The 25,096-nt window shown below is 35.9% G+C and overlaps 1 protein-coding gene across 1 annotated transcript; it reads left to right on the plus strand.

The window, feature by feature from the left end:
* Positions 1 to 9,002: 9,002 nt before the first annotated feature.
* Positions 9,003 to 24,501, plus strand: INHBA (inhibin subunit beta A). The gene is made up of 2 exons (XM_075212544.1): positions 9,003 to 9,759; positions 18,692 to 24,501. Exons 1-2 carry the CDS (start codon positions 9,372 to 9,374, stop codon positions 19,537 to 19,539), a joined length of 1,236 nt encoding a protein of 411 aa, XP_075068645.1. The 5' UTR covers positions 9,003 to 9,371; the 3' UTR covers positions 19,540 to 24,501.
* The last annotated feature ends 595 nt before the right edge of the window (positions 24,502 to 25,096 follow it).

Raw genomic sequence — 25,096 nt, forward strand, 5'->3', positions numbered from 1 at the left:
TAGTTAAGAGGACAGTAGGTGGCTGTCAGTTTGAGCAACTGTACCAGGGGTATCTGAAATGGCAGAAAGACAAGATATAGAGGCAGAGCTGATATAAGGATGAACCTGTAATGTTATTGTTGGGACCAGATATGAATATGGACCACAAAAGTACAGAATAGGCAAGTGGGCCCATGATAGTTCAGACATCGAGAAGCAGTGGGTGTGGTGGGTAACTTTTAAAAATATCTGCTATACTTTTATATACAGTAGGTAGAATTAGAAAGAAATCATTAGAACAAGATTTACACTACTCCTAACATATGCTAACAGTATACTAAATTATATATTGTAGCAAAAAGCCTAACAAATGGTAATAATAACTGAAAGAACAAAAATAGTTTCTGAGGCTGAAGAGCCAATCAGTGCACACTCCTGAAGTCACGCCTCAAAATCATTCTGTAGATAATGGGTATGAATTATAACTAATTAGTGCTGTACTAATTAGTATCCCTCCTTTTGCACTGTCGACTAATTTTTTGCTCTCGGTATTATTATTATTATTATTATTATTATTATTATTAACATTTACTTGTATAGCACCAACATATTCCATAGCATTTTACAATTGGGAACAACGCAGTCATAAAATTGGACTGGGTAATACATACAGACAGAGAGGTAAGAAGGCCCTGCTCGCAAGCTTACAATCTATAGAACAATAGGGGTTTCATACATGAGGTTAAGTGCTACAAATTGCATATTGGTTAATGAGACTGCAAAGGTAAAAAGTGCTTAGTGGCCTATATGATCCAGTCACGCAGCAATGTTGGTCAGGGGGTCAGCAATGTTGGTCAGGGGGTCAGCAATGTTGGTCAGCGGGTCAGAGGGATGATTGAGCATAGAAAGAACACATGCAAGTCTTATGTGAACTGTGTAGAGGGGTGGTAATAGGGTATCCTAGGGAGGTTAAGAGGGCGATTAAGGAATTTGATAAGCTAGCCTGAAACTAGTGGAAAGACTTGTAGTACAAGGGAAGAAATTCCACATAGATGGTGCAGTCAAATAAAGTCCTGTAATGGGGAATGGGAGCAGGTACATTAGGTTCATGTCCTAATGTATAAAAACACTGTCCCTCTATTAAGACTGTTTGCATTTATTGAGCTTTGTTTGCTGTGCTTCCCCTGTGTACGGGGAACAACTGATTATTTGATCCTTGTTTACAACAATTATTAGACTTAGGAAAGAAAGGGGACTTTGGAGCTGACTTTACTTCAAGTGTCATAGTTTGGTGATTTTCAAAACATACATTTACTTATCCTGCTTAATTTGTGCACCAATGTTGAGGTAACAGCAACCCATGCAAAGTACTGCTTTATGTCACATTTGTGAGGATGCAATAATAAAGACCTTTTATGGGGTGAAAAACAAATTAGAGAATGGGGCTGATACAGAGTTGGCTGTAAAATGAAAGTAACTTACTCTTAAAAGAACAGTGCATGGGAAACAAGTATATTTTCGCCTATAGGAAGCGCCATACGCATCTCGAGATGGCTACACCTCTGCATCAGCAGCATATACGTCTGGTATACAATAAGTCGTCATCATCAATGGATATGAGTGTATGCACTGCACTATAGCAGATGCATAGGACATCATCATCATCAGCAGCAGCAGCTATTTATATAGTGCTACTAATTCCGCAGCGCTGTACAGAGAACTCACTCACATCAGTCCCTGCCCCATTGGAGCTTATAGTCTAAATTCCCTAACACATACACACACAGACAGAGAGACAAAAAGAGAGACTAAGGTCAATTTGATATCAGCCAATTAACCTACTAGTATGTTTTTGGAATGTGGGAGGAAATCGGAGCACCCGGATGAAACCCACGCAAACACGGGGAGAACATACAAACTCCTCACAGATAAGGCCATGGTCGGGAATCAAATTTATGACCCCAGTGGTGTGAGCCAAAAGTGCTAACCACTGAGCCACCGCACATGCCTCCAAACAGGAGTATATGTGTGTTTCAACAGGTCTGCATGAGTCGAATTTATATAAAAACTGCTTTACTGTACTCAGACAATGTTTGTATGTCCCCTCATTCCCCGTCCAGCCTTTCCAGGCACAGGTAGGAGTAAGTGTAAGAGTTGCACAAGTCTGCATAAGTGCATATGCATGTGTCCACTTTCTATGCATGCGAAGAACAATTTCACACTACACAAACTGGCGTATGTCACACTCTGCATCAGCCCCAATGTTTTCAAGTACACGCTCTCTACATTTTATCTAGCTTTGTTAAAATTACATGATATACAAAACAAAATCTAAATTTTTGCTCTCAGGCAGCTTCACAAAAGCAAGTATGAAAGCAGATTATTAAGCATAAAACTACCCTGACCTACACATCGTTAAAAGCAAATGCAAATAGTGATTTATTCCAGACAACCATGAAAAGGTATGTATTGCAGAGTGACACCAGGCACGAGCAGTAGCGGTAGAGACTAGTGGAAGAAAATCTGCATTAGCACTCAATAGTGTTGCACCGTCAGGTTGTGAGCTAACAGCATATTCTGTAATGAAGCTGCAGATATGCATATTGTCACTTAGAAGGAGTAAGGAATTTACAAGGGATCCACTTTGTGCGTCTATTGGCATCAGCAAAGGAGAGTAAGGTGAGCCAACTCCTGTCCTCCAGACTCATTCTTGCAGTCAAACAGCCAACCATCCAGAAAATATAATACTGTTTTATGTTGTTAGAGCAATTAGCATTATTTTAACCAGCTGTGAAACTGAATAGAACAAGGATACAGTTTTTGGTACCAGCATATAGATATTCCTTCCAGATTGGAAATTTGACATGATAAAAAAAAATGACAATAATACCTGTGTGACATTAACATCCTGAATCTCAATTTGACTGTGTTTCTCTAAAATCAGGAAAAAAATAGTTTTATAAAATAAAGGGATGCACAACACCATAGGTTGCAACACTCCCAATTTAGAAATTGAGAACTTCCCTTGTTAATTAAGGTCTGCTAACAAGCAAGCAAAGCACAACATTGGCCCTGCTGCCGTCCTAACACTCCATCAGTTACAGACTTCCTAGAACCAAAATCAAATTAGAAATGTCCTAACAATTTATTATATTAGACATGATTAAATCTACGATAAAGTTGACATTGATCAAATATATAAAACACATGAAATTCTAAACCAACACAACTAACCTATATCTAATTCACACAAAATTATTTAAAATAGACTCATTGTCTGCCTTGTTCATTGGAAAAGGGTAAAACCAATACTGCTGATGTACTACCCTAGTAGTTAAACAAAGGAGAGGTGACCGGATGAACTTGGAGGCATTCCTTTCCTTTGTAAGTGGGGGGTCACATTGCTTTTCTCATGTGCAAATAAACCATATTTTATGTCTGTTCCTAAGATTGTGTTAAATTGGAATTTTGCTGGTAAAGTGTTTGTGGAACCAAGCCCATAAATTGCAATGTGCTTCCCCTAGTCCTTTAGTATACACACGAGTGCAATACAAGCAGAAAAAATATCAGCACTAAGTTACAAGTGATTAAATTATGTGAGTGGCTCAAAGGAACACAGTTGGGAAGCATTTGGATAAAATTTGCACCTAAAGCTCACCGTCATTAAGAGCACATATACATCTCCCAAATAAGTCTCAATACTAGCTCACATGCTTAGTAATCATAGAAAGCTATGTTTGTGTACAAGTGTGCTAAGTGCAAAAATATGCACACTACTGCAGCGCGTCCAATACTTTTTGCGCTGTTCTTGGACACATAGTTAATTAATGTAAAGTATCTGCAAATTCTGTACTAAGACATAGGGAAGGAATTACTAACCTCAAGTTTAAAGCAAAAAGATGTTGCCACCTTTGCCCGATTTCTACCAAATTAGGCCTGCATCATAACATTCACTGTATGGCCAATAAGACAACCATTGTAGCCAATTAAATTTCCATCTATTGAGTTCCATGCCACATGTCAGATCTGCTTACCCTGATCTTTGAGTAGCCAGAGATGTAGTAGAATTGGCCACCGTGTGGCCATATTTGTATTGGCAATTTAACTCTCAATACATATACAGATCTTTTTTCACATTTTTTACACTCTGCAGATTCAGAATTTTCTTCCATTTCTGGCACCCTACACACTGAACAAGGCAATCATCAATACACTTGTCTGATGATAGAGTACTTGCACTTAAATGTATGTTGATGACAGAGCCGTAACTTAGAATTCTAGCGCCTGGGGCGAGAAAGACAAATGCCCCCCCCTAGCCCTCAATTTTAACCAAATGAGCCTAAAATATTCCTAAATTGCGCCCCCCTTTAGCGTTGCGCCCTGAGCGGTCGCCCCCATCGCACAGCCCTAGTTACGGCCCTGGTTGATGACCAAGATAAGTAACAATTATTTAGCAGTAAGTGAATAATGTGCTGAAAATGACACTTCCAGTGGTTGTAACCCGATTAAAAATGAACTTTGATATTAAGCCTTTCAAAACAAATGACTGTTAAAGTACCGCTATGTATTACACAAAGGAGTCTTCTGAATTTCCATTTTTTCCACAGAATCATGACTGGTAGCCTGTATAATATCAAAAGTCACATGTGTATTAATCATGCGTATGATGTAAACCACTAACAGACAATTCTTTAGTTTGAGGAGTTCACTAATATTTTGCGATGTTAGAAGGTGCAGCTCTATAGTACTGACTTACAGTCGATGTCCATACTTGTGCTTAACATGATTAATACTTTAATTATAAACCATGAATCATTTTTGGTAAATTTACCAGTGAAAACGCTTGTGTACTCTTTATGTCATATGTGAGCTCAGTGGAGGTGTTTTGTAAGCAGCTGCTTAGTTTACTTCATCTCCCCCAGAATTTAAGCACTCATTATATTTTACTGCACTGGATATAAAAGTTTCTTGAATAGGAAAATTTAATTTTTGGCTTTAAGTTAACAGCAGATTTGTTTTTAAGAAGCAGTTTATATTCCCTAAAATATATATATGGGGTGTAATTAAAAATAAAAAAGTGTCCTAGATGAATATGGCGTTTTGTGCTAGTGGAATAAAGCTGTTATTTTTGATAGATGACCTAGCATAACTTAGTCTATGTATTGCATCCATCGTGGGAGCTTGTGTTGTAAAATAAACTTGCAATAAAGAACTTACTGTTTTCATTAAATGCAATAGTGCTGGAAACACTTTGAGACTGCAGAGCCGTATAATGACAATAGAGAACACAACAGTAACATACAGACATATTTACAAGACTGCATGTAATACAGACAGATATTTGTTATGTTTCATTAGTAAAATAATCCATCTGAAACAGAAAATAAAGTGATAATAGAAATATTAGCATTATATACTTTCTAAATGTGTTTCTTTTAGCTCCCCATGGCCCTGTAGGTCAGAGATGTGCAATATGGCAGGTTTAAAAAGCTTTACATGTGACCTCAATCAGGTGGGCAGAACATTACAGTCATTGGGATTTAAACAGCTCCAATGCACATACTAATGTGGTGAGGGTAACTCATTATGGCATGGCAGATCTAAAGGAAGAAGTTCACACAACCTAAGCAGCAGGGGCCTGATTCATTAAGGACCTTAACTTCAGAAACCTCTTATTTCAGTCTCCTGGACAAAACCATGTTACAATGCAAGGGGTGCAAATGAGTGTTCTGTTTTGCACATAAGTTAAATACTGACTGTTTTTTCATGTAGCACACAAACACTTGATAGCTTTTTTGTACACTGAATTTTAAAGTTGATATTTGTGTGCTACATGAAAAAACAGTCAGTATTTAACTTATGTGCAAAACAGAATACTCATTTGCACCCCTTGCATTGTAACATGGTTTTGTCCAGGAGACTGAAATAAGAAGTTTCTGAAGTTAAGATCCTTAATGAATCAGGCCCCAGATTACTACATGATTGTTTGGTAATAGTGGTCAGCAATAGACAAGACACCACCATCCCATTACAGAAGAGACTGTGAATGTACCATGCTGTCACTTTGATGTCAAAAGGGAATTGATCTATTGATCTAGAGGCCCGCAGGTGAGCCTCATCTGCTGCCTATAGGATTTATTTTGGAACAGACATTTCACAAGAAATATTCCTCTGATAACTCTATACATTTTAAACAATTGGTTGACTATTATACTATAATACACTTTCCATTTCATGGTGCTAGGCATGAGTATTGTGGTGCAAATGTGAAATGCAACAAGCCTCATTGTTCGTCTTTATATGGAAATTGTTTAGTGTAAGTCAATCATATACTGGGTTATGAAGGAAAAAAAAACATATCTAAAAATGTTTGTGTGGGAGTTGTGTGTTAATAACACACAATTTGGAGGTTTGCCAAGCTCCCAAAACAGTTCGGCCTGATGCTAATTTAGGAGCACTACTTACCAATTTTCTATTATATTAATATAAGATTCTGTAGAGTATGTGTATAAGTGTTACCGTTTTATTAATGTAGATTTTCCTGTGCAATACACAGTAAAATCACCCCATCTGAGAACAGGCGATTGATATTTAACTTACAAACAGAAAATTGGCGACATGAGACACAACTGTGCGGTTTATAAAAGGGAGTTTTCAAATTAGTAGCCTAGAACGCGCTGCACATGTGTTTTTAGACAATGCTACTTTAGATTAATTGTTCAAAACAGCTGAACTTTATTGTAATTCACCTTAGTTAAACCAGTGTAGACAATATAGGTTGCAATGACTTTTTGTTGCCTTGCAGTAGAGATGTTTTACAATGTAGGATACACTACAGTACAGGATGCAGGATCAGTCACTACTGCATTATTTTAGAGAGCGAGAGAAAGTTAGAAACCAGATAATGCTGATAGGTTGAGGAAGTTTTCATTCTAGTTGGGCTGAAGCAGGAATAAAGTTGAGACCCCCCCCCCCCTGTGTGGATTTCTGTAAACCATTCTAAAGAAAAAATAAAACTGTAATGTAAGAATTAATGGCTCAGCAGTAACAGACCATAACAATGACACTGAGAGACTGAGACTTTAAGGAGATTTGTATCAAGTCATAGTCTCAGTTTCTTGTGACCTTAGACATACAAAAATACTTCTAAAAAAACACTTCTTGGGCTAAAGTCAGTCCATACTGTACATATACTGAAGCATGACGCTTTATACCTGGCACAAAATGTTCTGCTCCTTACTGCATAATTTACTAATATTAACACTGTAAAATAATTATAATGTATTTTCTAAAAATACCCCACTTATCAATAAGTGAATTCAGCCTAGGCAACTGCAATAGCAGTTGGAAAGTTTGAGAGCAGAGCACTGTTCTGAGTGTAAAGGGTCATACTGGAGGTTTGGCCATGCTATACCTATACACACTTATTAACCTTTATAGTTACTGGATATTCCCTATCTTGGGCTAAAACCTTGTAACGTATGGTTAAGGATATGATTAGGCTAACAAATGATAAAATAAGTATTAAGGGGCCTGTTTATGGGAATTTACAATCTAGGGGTAAAATATAAATAATTTTATATGCAAACATTTACCAATATTCCTGAGTCAGATTCCTAGGAGAACTAGTACTCCTTGCTGTGTCAAGTTGAACGTTCAGGCTCGACACTGAAGCAAGCCATAATTACTATTCTCCGTTGGGCTGTTTACAGAGAGACATGATATTAATATGCCTTGTTATAAGCCTTCAGTTATACAGGCATTTACTATGTCATACACCATACGGACCACTCGCACAAGTACAAAATGTATACTTTGCACTGCTACATATGAAATAGAAACTTTCAAATATATTTTACTACGTCAGTCCCCTCAACCTGCACCACGTTTTATAAATCCAAATTCACATGCTGGAGCAAATAAACATTATCATTTCATTGTATGTAAACACACAGGACAGAATTGAACATGTATCATAAGTTACTGTTAATTCAAAGGTTACACATGTGATCATCTTTCCACTATGTGAATAACTGTAGCACAGATGCAAAAAGTAAATTAATTACACTAAAAGACTGTGCAGACTTCAAAGTAAGCAAAAAAAAAAGAGCAGGTAATAACAACCAGCAATGTTGGTATATTATATATATAGCAATTATCTTTAAAATGAATAACTGTATTAATAAAAAAAAGTTTAAGTATGTTTTATATGTACTGGCAAACTGATTTCTACAGCTTGAAGAATGTAAATATGTATTTTAAGATAATTATATGTTTTCTAATTTTATAATGTTTTTATGTGCCTGCTTTCTCAGTGTGTTAGGCTCATATATCAGTCAAAGGAGAGTGGATTAGTAAATGTACGCTTAATAGACAATATTTTTATATATTCACTTTGTATCCTGCATACCACAAGAGGGGGTGAGCTTTAAAAACAGATAGTGACATATTTTTTAAGTAAAAATGCAGAAATGGAGAATTGCAAGACTCAACTTCAACAGTGTGTAGCAATGCCTAGTGCATGTCTCTGTCAGAGTAACCCGCGCTACAAAGAGACTTTAATAATGTTGAATCACTTCTACAGGAAAGCCCTAACTTTTTCCTTAAAGTTGCTCATCAGACTGAGTTGCAGAGCATGACAGACAGTAGCTGTGTCATTAATATGTTTCGCAATCCTTCATCAGCAGCAGAAATATAATTTATTGTTTAAAAGCCTATCTTACTCTTCTGTACATTTCTGTCTAGAACTGATTTTTTTCATTAGAGGTAGACACTAGGAAAAGATTCTAGAGGTATTTTTCTAAAAGCCAAAATAAATCAAAGTGTCTGAACCAAATTAAAATACTTGTTAAGGACAGGGTGTAAAATATCAGGTAACAGATAGGAAAATATAAGAAAATAAATCATATAAACAGATTCAAAGAGAGGTAACATAGACAGAAAAAAAAGAGATAAAGGGAGGGGCAGTAAGCTTGGTGTATATAAGAGAGCACAAGAAGAGAGCCTGCCAGAGTACTGTATGTTCCTCCCCCTTCCCTAATCAAGTCCTTACTCATAGACCAAACTCCCCCCTCTCATTCACTCACTCACTTGAGGCCAATCCGTCCTCTCTGTCTGTCTCTTTTTCACTCTCTCTCTTTCTCTCTCTCTGAAACAGAAGTCAGAGCTTTCCTCACTGACAGCCTCAAGTACTCACAGCACTTACTGAAGCTAGAGAGAGAAACTGCAAACCAAAATTACACTGAGAAACTTTTTCCCTTTTTTCTGGTTTTGCTTCAGATTAATGTTTCCAGAGTCACAAGAAAAGTTTATATATTTTCTAAAAGGGATAAGCTTTTCACAGAGAATATAGAAGAAAAAAAAAAAGCAAGCCTATAAAAGCTGGTTTCAGGATGTCTGTGCATTTACTGAACGGATTTCTGCTGGTACTTTGCTGGATTACAGTGAGGAGTACGCCAACTCCAGGATCTGAGGGACACAGTTCAGTCACTGACTGTCCATCATGCTCCCTCTCTAGATTCCACAAGGATGCGCCCAGTTCTCAAAGTGACATGGTGGAGGCAGTAAAGAAGCACATTCTGAATATGCTGCACTTGAGGGACAGACCCAACATCACCCAGCCGGTGCCTAAAGCAGCGCTTTTAAACGCCATCAAGAAAGTTCATGTGGGGAAAGTGGGTGACGATGGCCAAGTGCAAATAGATGATGTTATTGCACGGAGAGCAGAAATGAATGAAATATTGGAGCAAACTTCAGAAATCATCACATTTGCTGAAGCAGGTGAGTGCCAATCTTAAAACTTTATAACACTTTGGAGATGTCAATTTTAGGCTAATAAAGTAACAAGGTAAAGGGACCTAGAATCCACAATGCACAAAGATAGAAATTCACCAATAATGTGGTTTTTTTTTCTGTGATTTAACCTTGGCTGCTGTCTACATGTTTACGTTTGCTAAATGCACATAGAATAAGCTATCTCTGAGAATCTTTAACAGAGTACAAGTGTGTGAGGGGGGAGGGTACAGGCATTCTCCAAAACTCCATGAGAACCTCTGGCTAAAGAGTGCTAAATATTACCCTTAGGGCATGTTTTCATCATAGCACAGCAATCAGTTCGCATTACACAACGTGGTGACAACATTATTTGTAGCAATAGAGTTCAATACCAGTTAAGGATTAACAATAACTTTAGGAATGAAAAGTAATACATAAAGCAAAAAGTGCATTATAAACAATGATAGGAATTGAACCCATCTGGTGTCAAAGGAGTCATAAAACAAAATCACAGCTGCCCCACCAGGTAACAGACCAGTCCTAGCTGTGCACTTGCAGCGCAGACAGCTGTGCAATTAGGCAATTAGATCATTGCAAAGGTTGTACATCTTCTGGTTCCATACTAGGAGTTATGTAATCTTAAAGTCCCCCATCCATTTCAGACAAACGACTGACCTCTCAATGCAACATATACAAAGGTGTATTATCCCTTGTGAAAAAAAAACTTGTCGCACTGCTTTCCAAAACATTCTTTAAAACCCTCCAGAATTCCACCAGTGAAAGGCAGCAACGATCGAGTATGTTTTGACACGAGTCCTCTCTCCCATTCATAAGAATAAAAAAAAGTTCAGCATGTTTCACAAGCTGTGTTGAAAATTGTTTGCTGAAAACATAATACAGCAAGCAGAAGCTGCGAGGCTGTCAAACCTCAGGCTAGTTGCATCTTTTAAAGAAACAGTAGAACATTTTTTTTTTCTTAATCTTGTCTCTAAGCCACTTTAGAAAAGAATGCCATTGTTTAGTGCAGCGTATGGTAGGCAAAGTATGTGCGGGAACTATAAGCATTTTTTGTTTAAAGTGTGCTGCTAGCAATATAAACAATTAGGACAGCACTGATTTTCCAGTCTTAAAAACCTGTTGACTCAGATGTTCTGTCTGCGAGAAAGCCTTGAAGTATGTGCATGCTTTCAAATCAGCTTTTTGCTGCTTCCGAGTAAACAATAAAGTATTGCGTTATATCTCCTTGTCAATGAGGCTGTGTTATCAAGCCTAAAAGTTACAAGTCAAACTTCATATGTGTGTGTGATTAAATGAAATTCACATCTGTGTAGGAGGGACCCAATACACTACTGGAATGCTTTACAAAGCCGTTTATAAGGGAACGAGTTAATGTATAATAAAGATGCATTTCCCTGCTTAGAATACCCAGATGCTTTGTGAGCATGATTTTTATTGGCACATTGCATATTCTACCTACACACGATAAATATAAGTATAATCCTTCTGGCTTTAAGGCATTGAAGCCAATACTCTTGTCTTTATGCCAATTCATCATGCATTTGTTAATCTGTGCACCTATAACTTGTTAATATATGAGTGCAGTGCCTGAATTGGTTGCTATGTAGAGATAGATGTCTGGGAGGTAATTCCATTCTATAAGTACACATTACATTGCAATCCATTTTGTTGAAGTCCAGGCAACGCGAAAAGGCTTGAAAACACATAGAAAGAGATTTCGATGTAATAAGGAACATCTAATGGACTGACTGATGTTGACCGACTATGTCATATCAATTAAAATCCTGCTGTGACTAGTGCACAGCTGGTCCATGATGTCAGTCTTTCAAGAAGCTCCTATGCTTTCATTGGACTCGTCTGCAACCCCACAACAACCCTGTAAATTAAGTGATCTAATCTGGTAGGATTGCAATAGCCAAAAGCATTCTTTGGGATGGGTGGTTGCTGCATTACACTTAAAGCTACCCAATTTTAGGGTGTGTATTGACTACAAGAAGCAGAAGATGGAGACTTTATAGAGTCAGTCCAGGACAGGTGAATTCACCAAGACTAATGGATGCCTTTACATATTTCACTTGGTCAACTCTCATCAATTGAGGATAAGGTTGCCATAAAGAGCTTAGAGAATTATTTACTGCTTCATTGGTTCCTAATGAACTGGCAAATGGTTTTTATCTTACAGTAGACTGGCAGTTAAACGCAAATACTTTTTACAACATAGAAGGAGACAGTGAGATTGTCCATGGTCTGGAGCAAAGGCGTAAAAGTCAAATCTCCCAAAATCATATGCCACCATTTAAGAGCTTTTTACATCACATATGCTAGGTTGGTGTCATATACACAATCCTACATGTCTTTGCAAAACTCACAGACAAGAAGTATAATATGGAGCAATGCATTTTCTTTAAAAACCAAAGTGCACATTTGACATTCTGGTTAACCTAAATCTGTCAAATCTTCTTCTATTTTGTATTACCACACATTATTCAGTTAACTGCTAACACCTGACATACTGCCAATATATATATCATTATTCTGGATAGCTGTCAACACAGTTATTCTGCTAATTATTTGCACTGAATAATAGGCATTTACCACATGCTCTATTCGATAAATGAGCCTTCTATTATTGGCATGGATTTAACCATATTTACCATATTATACAGTAAGAATAATCAACCTTCCAAGTCTAACTATGTAATCATTATCATATAATGATCTGTTAAACAAGTTATATGAGATATATACCCTGATTTAGTCCCGCAATCTTGTTTTCACTCTAATAACACATCTACAAGTAAAATATACTTTTGATGGGCAAAGAGTTAAACAACAGCACTTATGTGCCCTTCAAACCTTGCTGCTCTGTAAAACAGTAGCTTTATTTAAATGGCCACTAGAGGGCACTAGCTACTGCAGTCTGCATTTCACAAGTTATTTCCTTTTAACTAAATACATACTCTGCATAGTCCCAGCGGTAAAGTCTCATTGGGTATCTTCTGTCCTATCCACTATTAAGAGCTGTAATATAAAAGCAACATCTTCACTACTTTCCTAAGAGAAATGAAAAGAACAGGCACCATAGAGAGATGCTAAATCAAATAAAAAAATATATATGATTGCACACATTAAGTCACAAACAATGCAGTGTTTCTCTACTCAGCATTAAAACTATACAGCCCTGAATTAATATATCCACAAGCTGACATACTTGTGATTTAGGGCTCTATTCTACACAAGGACAAAAGCAGATTAGGTGGTTTTCTGCCTGTGAGTTTCTCATTGACTGAAATTGCAATTGATAGGAGACAACGGTCAGATTTCTTCTTTGCCTATCCCTTAGTCACATTCATCTTAGTGGATTTGAATCTTTCTGCAATCATTTACATCATATTGACAAAGGGCAAACAAGGGCAATATTTCAATAGGAGTAAGCTCCAAGAGGGTAGCATCTATCAGAACGTTCCCAACTGTTTGACTAAGGCAACTGACAGAAGAGAGAGAAGTCAAAAGGAGCTGTTCTCTTTTGATGGGAACATCGTGCAAAGCTTTTCTCATTTTGGAAATGAGTTTACTGATCTGGAACAAGCTTGCAGCTGAAGAATAAAATGTGTTCTTTATTTATGACACTTTAGTTGCTAAGAATAAAATTTGAGACTTTATAATAAGATTTTATTGGGAGATATATATCTAGTTACACATCATTCTTGAAAGATAGCAACAGTAGACAGGCGCGCTAGGACTGCTGAAACACCCAGCACTGAAAATGTTAAATTGCACTTTGTGAACAGAAGCTATTAAATTCATTAAGGACAGACACCTACAGAAATGATCTGAGTCTGAAAAAAAAAAACAACAACATTTTTTGGGCAACTATTAAAGTATCTCCAATTTTGGCCCTCTGCCAAACTTACCATTCCAGAATTATTGAGCCACCAGAATGGATAATGGTTTGACACACTGTTCAACAGGGCAGCACTATAGCTTTGATGACCACAAGGCTCCTATTAACTTTCCTGGTAATTATTTACGTAGTAGTATTATTAAACCGCGCATCCTGTTGAGTTCTGCTGTGTGGTGCAACAGAATCTCTTTTAGCAGGAAATCAAACTGCAGTGTTAGTTTATTTCTGGATAATTTAACTGTTGGTATGTTTATCAGCCAGGCGGCTGCATGCCATGCCAAGATGTCTTTTCACAGAAGTTAAGGCGTACACAGTAAGTTGTACAAATACTGGGTATGTAATATCACTCTCAAAGACTTACTCATAATATGCCAATATTTCTAACAAGGTTCTCCTATATTGCTACTGTTAGCAAAGCTTTATTTGGTTTGCCTATTATTTTACATACATAACTTTTTGAAAGGTGTGCTTCTATTCAGCTCATGTTATTTCTAGAGATTTTGGCTGGTTGTATGAATTTTTGCCCATCATGAACACAGTGAGCTTCTAACCTCAAGAAATGTGTTCTCTGTGGATTAAATGTTGAAGACAGTGTAAATTTATACCACCCTCCAAAATAAAAGAAACACCTCACCCATTAATGCAACCACATGCTTCTGTGTACCACAGGCCATTGTTTCACTACCATATTAAGAGCTGCTATTAGTTTGCAACTATTAGTGTGCTTTGCCTTGATTATCCTCATCAGACTGACAAATAGCATACTTAATACAATATGTGCCTAAAGGAAAACATTGAAGCCGATTCTATTGAATTCCACAAGTTATATATTATCAGAACTAATACTTACATTGGGTCCAGCAGTGCTCCTCTCAGTTTCCTCTAGATTATTTTTATGCAGCCATATTTTCAATCGTCCTCACTCTGTCGGCAAGACAGCGGAGGACATCGGGTAATATTGTGTGATAATGTGTACCTTATGGATTTCAGTTTTGGGTGGAGATGCCCTTTAGATTACATGGATAAACATCTTGTGTCTAATTTTAAAATATTTTCTTTAGCTAAAAAACTCTTAAACTAGACTTAGGACTTACACTTTTCATACATTATGGCGTGTCGAATTTTTTATTTTCTTAACATTTAGACAATGTACGCCATGACAAAACAGGATAAAATCGTTTACACTATGTGACATTAAGCATGCTTTAAAATGTATAAACCAGATCCAATGCTATACAGTAGTTTCTTTTCACCCAATCCAGGTGTACTGTCTGGGAGGCTGTATTGTCTCTTTAAAAAGAAATCTATTATGTTCTCTAGTAAAAACAACACATGTTTGATCCTAGCCTTACCCATTAAGGTATTTTATACAAATAATCTGAACACAACAATGCATCACAGCGATCTAGACAACATCTAAATGATGGTTATATCCATTATATCATCAGTGCACTAAATCAGATGACTGAATATTATTACAATGCACTATATTGTTGGTACTAGTAAATGTTTTAGGAGCCATGTCTTACAATACAGACCCATATTTAATGAGAACCCTGCCCTGACTATTTGTGCTGAGTTTGAATCTTTGCTTGGAACCCATGAACTGGTAAAATATTTGTCCAAAAAGCTTTCTGAACCACAAAAAGCTTGATCAATAACACCACAAAAAGAAATAGGCCCTTCAATGCCAAACATGATCAAAAGCTATATTAGTGGTGATATGCTACTTGCATGTAGAGTATAATGCCAAGCAACTAAAACATATTTGTTCTGATATAATAAAAGAAAGACATCCCTGTCCTGAAAAAATGCAATGTCAAAGAAATAATGAAACTATAGATGGGGAAACTGATATAACACAACGTATAAATAACTGGTCCAGTCATTAAGGTCATTATAGTTTAAAACATTTCCAGTCGTACACAATGTGGTTCATGGAGAGTTGTTGGCAAAATGGGGTTAATAAATGTTTAAAAAAGGGCATGGATAATAGCATATTTCCACATATATGCAGAGCCTTACACATAGCCTGATGAGCCAATCACTGCAACAGCGGCATACGCGCATGGTTTAGTCATCATCATCATCAGTGAGTATTTGCAACTAACCTATAGCAGGTGTAAAATATATGCCTCCTAACATGCTCATATATGTGTTCCTGCAGGTATGCATGAGTCACATTTGTGTAAACATGCCTATACTGTACATGGCTAACATTAGATGACACCTTCATTCCCCATCCCACCTCTCCTGGCACAGGGAGTGTAAGTGGCTGAATCTTGCAAGCTTGCATAGTCGCATATACTTTTGCCCACTTTCTTGCCATGGGCAGAGTGATTTCACACTAGATATGTTACACAAACTGGCATACGCCCCTCTGCATCAGCCCCAATGTGTTTTTTAGAATCCTTTTTTTAACACAGTAATACTGCAGTTGTTGCCTCTGCAGTTTGTTTCCATCACTGATGTTGGATTATCAAAAATGAGTCTATATTATACTGTCTTTTTTAAGCAGTAAAGTCTGTAGCAGACTTTTGGTATAAACAGAGCAATACATTTCCCCATTTAATATTTGATACTAAGCAATGCTTCTTTTAGTAAAGACTGTCAATAAAACAGAAAACAATAACATTCTTGTTTTTTGGAATAATATATAGATCATATGTATATATTACAGGCCAATTCAATAGCTATAAAAACATGGAAACCGGAAAATATGCTTCAGTTGATAATGTTAGTTTAACACAACAATTTATAGCACTTTTCACTTTTTGACTATAGAAATCACAAGCTTAACTTACTATATGTATTGTACATGTTGTAATGCTCCAATTAACTACAAAGTATTGTACACTGTGGACCTCATTTAGAGTTGGATGCAAAGTCCGTTTAAGAAGTGTAGGAGTGGGAGTGTGCCACAGCTTGGTAGGGTATTACGAGTGGCAAGCAACCCCAGTTGCGTCCCACTCTTAAAACTCTTAATACCCTATCGAGCTGTGAGCAGTTCCTGCAGCTAGCCACTTGTGCCACCTAATTCCTGGCGCACAGCTTTAGCCCTGTTTTGCCGTGTGCTGCATCTGCGCCTCACTGTGACTAGGATGTATTTACATGGTCACGCCTTCACAATTCCACGTTCCTCCCATTCTCCCGTAGTGAGTCGAAAGCTGTCGCAAGTGTTAATTGCGTCCAACATGCAGGCGGATTTGGTACTTGCTGCACATGCGTGATAGCGTTTTTTGTTGGGTGCGCCTAAAACAGACTTTGCGTCCGACTCTAAATGAGGTCCTGTATGTTCTAAGGCTCTAATTAGCTACAAAATTGCTTCCACATAGACAACATGGAGTAAAAGGTAAATGCAATAGGTGCTCACACCCTGGTGTAATGTGCCTAAAAAATAATTTTGTAAAAGATTCCTGTATGGATTACCCTCCAGAGACTCTGCACCGGAGTCAAGAGTTGCAGTCATCTTGCTGGTTCCTGTTAGTGGATTAGTCCCTTTATGCTTCAAAACACTTCTTCAAGATATGTGCTATTTAGATGTAGAATTTAAAGAGTACAGTAACACTTACATTTTTTCAACAAGTAAAAACAACATTACATTTTATGTGTTTCAATTATCACTATACAACACGTTTTGGCAGACAAAAACACAGACAGGCTTGTCTATATTGTAGGAGAACACATTTAAAGTCTACATTATTCTAACTAGTCATCACTTAAACTGCTTATATTGCTTAGTTAGAAAAAAACATGGTATTGAGCATCTGCAATATTCTGATATATTTACACAGTAAAATAATTTCATCTCTCTTAAAGTGTTACCTTCCCCTAATAAAGTAATACTCGTTATAATAAGAAACACTTAATTCGCTCATGATCAAATAACCCAGCAGAACCTATTACTCATTTCACCCTCTGCCAAGAACATGGAGTCTTTATCAAGGGAACACCCCCACATCATGATGTTCACGATCAGCACCATTATGCCAACAAGTATATGCATAGGAGAAAACATCCCAAAATATGCTGTTCCCTGATTATATCCATTCCACAGCATATCTATCAGCAGCGTGCTATTATTAACATGCACACAGCACGTTACATTAGAAACATAACTGCTAATAGCAATTCTTCCTATAAACACTTTATACATTTATATTACGCAATATACCCAGGGACATAGATAGATAGATAGCTATATAGATAGATAGATAGATAGATAGATAATTGATGAGTGAATATGAACATGACAAGGGCATCATGTGTGTAGGCATCTTTAATTTTGTCTCATAGTGAAAACAGATTAAAGTATCATTAGTCTGCCATACACACAGAGTAGTGGTCTGGCGTAATCAGGAGGATGATGGCATGGAAATATCTACCAAATCGTTCCAAATTTATATGCAAGTCTACCTGCATATATTGTGTGCTGAATCGCAACTTCTGTTCTAAATCAAATGTAATATGAATGCAGATGATCTCTAAAAGTTGCTCCAAAGTCCAAAATTCTTAGATTACTTTTTATTCTTATAATGATGGAACTGAAAGTGAATACATCTGTGCTAGAATAAAGTTATTCGCAGAGAAACTGTATCCGTCCTGAAGGTCCTAACCTTCTTTAATCTAGCAACACAAACTGTTTTGTTGCGGGAAGCTCGAATTAGCTCAAAAATAAAAAGCATTAAATAATATATATTTCTTGGCCATGGTGGAAAAAAATAATCCATTTTAATTTCACAGTTGTGCAAATGATATCATAGTTTAATTATAAAGATTTTTTTTTATGTCAGCAACTTGAGTAAAGCCATATTTTCGCAGAGGAATATCTGAAAAATGTGTTGAAAGTCTACTGGCAGTTTGGGAGAGGTTGGCACAGTGTTTTCAATGTTCTGTTTTCCATACAGGATGTTTATGGAAAGCCTATAGATGTGATATTAATGCATGCAAAGTGCTTGAAGGTGAAATAATTTATTAACATAATGGTTTTGTTTTATTTTTGTTGTTACTATGCAGGGCCCTCCAAGAAAGTTCTTCACTTTGAAATTTCCAAAGAAGGCAGTGATTTGTTGATAATCAGGGAAGCAGAACTTTGGCTCTTCCTAAAGCTGGCTAAAGCTAACCGAAGTCGGGCAAGATTAACCATTCGCCTGTATCAGCAGCAGAGAGGTCAGAAGGAGCACAGAGGATCTGAAGGCAGCAAAAATGAAGTGCTGATTGCTGAGAAAGTTGTGGACACAAAGAAAAGTGGCTGGCACACATTCCCCATATCTGGGAGCATTCAACGTCTACTGAATCATGGCAAGTCATCTATGGATATCCGAATAGTCTGTGATCAGTGCCAAGAGACAGGGGCAACTCCTGTCTTACTTGGGAAACGAAAGAGAAAAGATGATGAGGACAAAGAAGCAGGAACAACTGTAGGTGAGGAAGAAAAAGAGCAGTCACATAGACCTTTCCTGATGATTGTGGCTCAGCAGTCCGATGAACACCCTCACAGAAGGAGAAAGCGTGGCTTAGAATGTGATGGTAAAGTAAGCAACTGCTGCAAAAAGCATTTTTATGTTAGTTTCAAGGACATAGGCTGGAGCGACTGGATCATAGCGCCTCCTGGTTACCATGCCAACTACTGCGAGGGGGATTGCCCCAACCACATTGCTGGGACATCTGGAGCTTCTCTCTCTTTTCATTCCACAGTAATCCACCAGTATCGAGTTAAAGGCCACAGTCCCTTCAACAGCATCAAATCATGCTGCGTTCCATCCAAGTTGAGAGCGATGTCCATGCTCTATTATGATGATGGACAAAATATAATTAAGAAGGATATACAGAATATGATCGTGGAAGAGTGTGGTTGCTCATAAAATGAACATATACTGAAACAATATCAGTTATATACAACACTAATCTATAAAACTGAAAATGACTTACAAATGAGCAATTATCAACGGGAGAAGAAACTAAATACAAAGGAAGAACAAGTTCTAAACCTGCAGCAATCAATATATGAAAAGAACATTTCCAGCTCTTATAGTTAGGAGTGCGAATAATATACTAACAGGCACAAGAATACATCTGTATATCTATATATACATCATATTCACTGTTTGTATAAATGTATATGCATTTATACATGTCTGTATACATAGATATGCAGAGACCCATAGCACCATGTTAGGCCTACCGTGTTTTACAAAAGTTTCTATATTACGCAGGTGACTCAAGTTCTTCCTCTGCACTATTACTGCATAACAAAAAAATGAAAGCATACAAAGTTAAATTTCGCTAAGGTGCTTAAGATCATAGAACTATGCAACTTATAGGGTTTGAAAACTGTTTACCCGAAAAAAAGAAAAGAGAGACTTTTCAGTGGAAGTAACATGTTTAATATTTTTGTTCTTTCATTAGAGATACTTGAAAGGGACGTGTTGGTTCAGATACTGGAACCAAACATTTCTATATTTTGTAAAAAAAACAAAAATGTTTCTTTTTTTATTTGCACTACAACAGTATTTGACATGTTTAATATCATTATTTAACAAGTATTTTCAAGAGAGGTTTTAAGAGCTGCACTTAACATGAGCTAGATCAAACTGCTACAGCACACATAAAAATAGCTATTTTTATGACTATTTTCAATATTTTTTCTACCTTAAATGAGACACTTACACCAAAGACATGTGTGTGAAGATTTAAGTCTGCCTGTGGTTGATAATCACTGAGCAAATGGGAGGGAAGATTTTAAAGGCTTGAGTGTAAATGAAAATGTATTGAAGCCAAAATTGTATATTTTATCTACATTCATTTATGGGTAATTGTGCTGCTTTAAGACAGCTTTTGTTTCCTTAGAAAAGAGGCACTTCGGCAACTTATCTCTATTGCATATTTTTTCCTTTTGGTTACCCATTCCACTAATGGGTTAACCAATTTATTAACCATATTTTTTACAATAAGACTTACAATAAGACTTATATTTTTGGATATTGGAAATGATGACCTGCATCAAATGACTTTGTTTTGACAATAATGCAAGCTTCATACTGTGTCAGCATAGAACTTGGCGTGCAAGGTATGCTCATAGTGGGGGACATTTTAGAAAACTGGTGCACAATTGAGTATGCAAAGGTTGCTACGGTTTACAGCCAGGTCACGGGGAATGCATTTAATCCATAAAATTTAAACGTCAAACAAAACAGAAATTATGCCAGTGAAAAGGAATGGAAAACATATCCTTTTTTCTGCATTCTATGATATAATTGATTTCCGCAACATTTCATTATGTGTTCATGTCTAAGTATGTATATGTGTAATAAGGTGCAAAATATCTTTTTCTTTCATGTATTATTAACAAAATACATGCTTCTATTTTCTAATTTATTCCACAGTATTTAGCTTGCATTGTAAGGCAAATGTTTTATTCATGTATTTGCATTTTATACCGATACATTTCAGACTTCTTTGCAGTTTGCAAAAAAAGAAAAAAATAGAAAAAAGTAAAAAAAAAAAAGCTAAAAAGGAAATGAATAGTAGAACATAGTGTAAGACTTTTACACTGTTGTATATAACTAATGCTCAAATGGGAAATTTGTGAAAGCAAAATACAGTTACAAAGTTACAGTTACATATAAAGATAGAATTGGGTAGTAAAATAACATGTATGTTACATTTTTCTAAATTCTTTTGGGATTTATTTGCTGGGACTGCCATTTTAAGCATTTCATACCATTTTCAAATATTTTAATGCTCTAAAAAGTTCTTTTTATTCACTTTTCACCCTATTAGAGAACCTAACCTGCTCCCTACATTGAATCATGATTGCATTGTTTTATAATAATGACATTTTTAAATATATTAAAGTATATTTTTTCTACTTGGGATCAACAATCACAAATTTACTAAAACAAATAACCCCACCTACATATCAATACAAATGTTACAGAATAACAGAGTATATAGTTAAAAATAGAAGCTAGGATCCTTATATGTATGCTATGTTTGTAATCATTTGTCAAATATGTATATTCAAGACATACAAACTAAAAATACATTCTTACTAGGTACACAACATGGTAAGCCTAGCACATATTCACTAGACATTTCAAAGATAAAATACTTTTTTCAACACATTTTTTTATTGCATCTACTTAGCAAAATGATGGTTCTGTTCAAACAATTTTCCAAAATACTTTATTAACTTCAAATCATATAAAACTGCCTACAATTAGTATTTTGTAGTCTGGTGACCATAAGATATTTGTATTAGTTCACCAATGAATGCACTTCCTGAGTGCCTGTTGTAACATAGCATATTAACATTTTTTCTGTGTCATATTTTTTCTGGTAATACTCTATCACGGGGTAGTAGAAAAATATAAAATGATAATACAATCTTCATTAAAGAAAAAAAAAAGAAACATTTTAAAAGTAAACATCTAATAATGGTATACCTATTCTTTACATGGCGCTTGGAGCCCATGCACATTCCATATTAAAGCTCTGAATGGGTAGGTTTTAAAAGTGTTACTTCAACTTTATAAATCTGTAGAAAGAGACAACAAGATGGATGGACAGGGGAAACATTATCCATGCTGGTTTCCCTGTGAACCCTGTAGTTCACTAGGCCTTTGTAATTTTTGTATTCTGCAGTCGTTATTTTTTTTTTGCAGATGCCTTCAATAGGTTCACATTCATTGTAAAATATGTAAAGTGATGTAGCAATAATAATATTTATTTATGCCCCTTACTTTAAACATGCTACTTTATGATATGGCATTACTAAGACTTAACCACTTAATATTTTAAATTGACCTGTATGCATTCTCTACAAGTAGTAGTATTGTAAGAAACGCTTGTATAGGTGTTTAACCTGTGCTTTGTAACTGCTGGTCATAAAGATTGCTAATTTCTGAAAAACTAGAGTTAAATCAATACACTGCTTTAATTAGATATTAACGATTGTTTACTACATGCAATTAGCCACTAGGAAGACTACAGAAAAAAAAATCTTGTTTTTTTTTTGTTCAAAACAATTTATTTAAAATAAATTAAATCCATGCCAGAAAAAGGTCAGATGAAAATAAAAAATTATAAATGGACTTGACATGGAGTAATGTGGTATCCCATTCATAATAAGCAGTTAAGTTCTACATGTCTTTAATAATTTATAAGAGAAGTGTAGGAAATCTTCATGATAAGATGAGAGAAAAATGGGATGGTAATCAGGGCTGACCACTGCTAAATAGCATAGAGGACAATTTAGTTTAATGAAATCTGCATGTCCTCAAATAGCAATAGAAATTGCTACCACATTTAACCAGCATTTGCAGGCCATGATACACTGAAGACAACCATCCTTTTAGGTAGCTGTACGAAAAAAAACCAACAACTAATTACTGGTAAATGTTACCACATTTTTCTGAAGCCCCAAGTCTATCTTTCCTTATCCCTAAATGAGCTTTTCTCTTAAAGTTATTTTTGGTGGCCATTTCTCTTTTATTTCTAATTTATATTTTTGATCTGCACATACATTTGTACATAAAGCTGGAACAGTAGTTTTATCCTGTCCACAAATTGACTACGTTATGATGTTGATGTATTTATTACAGATATAAAATCAATATTGACTGAACTTGTATAATGGAAATATGGTCTAAATTGCTTATACCCGATTGAAAAATGCAAATAGCTTTCTTCCCGAAGGATAAGTGCATATGGTAAAGCCTTCAGGAATTTTACCCATCTGGATAAATTTCCATGGGTAAGGAAAATTTCAATTAAAACTATAAAAAATAATAATTTTTTTACAAAATGAGCTCAGATTACAACATATTCATTAACATCTGTATGTGAATGAAGCAATGGCATTTTTTTTTTTTAAAAAAAACCCCAAAACAAATATTGTAAAAATTACTTTTATGTCTGACAACAGTTTATGCAAATTGAGTGAACTTTCATTGTTTTAATCCTAAATTCTCAAGAATCCCATTTGACAAGGGAAGTACTAGCTTCTGTATTAAGGAAGACAGTGGTCCTTTCAACCCATTTCAGTATCATTGCTACAATTAATTTTAACTTACAGAAAGATAATTTATTCTTTTAGGTTGCTGTTTGCAAAAGCTTATTTATTTTGTAAAATAAAGAAAACCACACGGTAATTCCCTAAACTATTTTTACTTCTTTATATTTTAGCTATAGCGACCAACTCATTCTCAAAAAATATTTTATTTGCATTCCACTTTCATTTTTTTTGTATTGCTTTATCCTATGTCCATTCTGCTATATGTAATTAAAGTTGTTAATTTATATGAGAATATTTTCAACTATGTCAATGGTTTCTTAATATTTATTGTGTAAAAGGACTGGTATTTTTTTTATTTACGATTTGTTGAAAGAGATGTTTGCATTTGTTTATAGTAGATATTATTTATTTTGACAGCATTCCATTCAGTATGATTTATATGTGGACGGTATGCTAGCTGTACAATTTAGTGGGAAATATTCAACAGCTCTTTGTAGATTTTAGAATTTATGATTTTTTTTAAGATATGTTTGGATTGGTTTTTTTTTTTCATCCTTTTTAAAAACTTTCTTTAAAGATTCACCATGCACACAGGTGATTGTCTTGGTAAAGCCTGGCAATGTTGTTAAAAAGGATGATATAAAAAAAACTACGCAAGACTCCTGTACTGAGGTCATTTTTTTATGTACTCGCAAGATGTTTGGGTCAGATATAGTTTTATCTTGATCTTTTGTTTTCTTGCCCTTTGAAAAACATCAAAATGAAACAACTTAAGTGAACTAAATAAAGGGAGTTTACTGAGAAACAAGCATTTGTCACTGTGTTTTTGTTATGTCGGGATATTTATGGGATGGAATGAAATGGAAAGGAAATCCTACACATACGTCCACTGTGCTATTTCTATATTGTTTTCTAAGGAGGGACAGTCCAGCTGAGAGCTAATTGCTTTGTCACGGTCCTTAAAACACATTTTGAGTTGCGTCCATGAAATTAAGTTTACATCACAAACATAAACTTTTTTTTAGATAAAACACAGATAATGCTAAACAAGCAAACAAAGGCATTATATTTTATCTACATTTAAAGTTAGATGTTCACAACAATATTGTAAGGCAAAATGTAATCAGAATTTTAACACACGCATGGACATATAGGGAATGTTAGCTATATAATTAAGACCAAAAAAATGCCTACTTGCTTGAGCAACAACATGTTTTTACATTTTTGATTTTGGCTGAACTACTATCACCAACTATATATAATTACACCGTCAATCAATCAATCAGGGGAGACACAAGCGCCAGGGATGTAACGCACCCCCCCCCCCCCCTGCCCGCACTCACACAAACTTCTTACCTTGTATGGAGCCAGGGAGGGTCAGATTATCTTATTGGGGGTCTGGG

The sequence above is a fragment of the Mixophyes fleayi genome, chromosome 5, assembly GCF_038048845.1.
Source record: "Mixophyes fleayi isolate aMixFle1 chromosome 5, aMixFle1.hap1, whole genome shotgun sequence".
Taxonomy (NCBI): Eukaryota; Metazoa; Chordata; class Amphibia; order Anura; family Limnodynastidae; genus Mixophyes; species Mixophyes fleayi.

Bases quoted from the DNA above. Each gene is read 5' to 3' on its own strand.
- INHBA (XM_075212544.1), top strand. From the start codon at position 9,372: ATGTCTGTGCATTTACTGAACGGATTTCTGCTGGTACTTTGCTGGATT. The intron at 9,760-18,691 runs GTGAGTGCCAAT...GTTACTATGCAG, and splicing joins CATCACATTTGCTGAAGCAG to GGCCCTCCAAGAAAGTTCTT.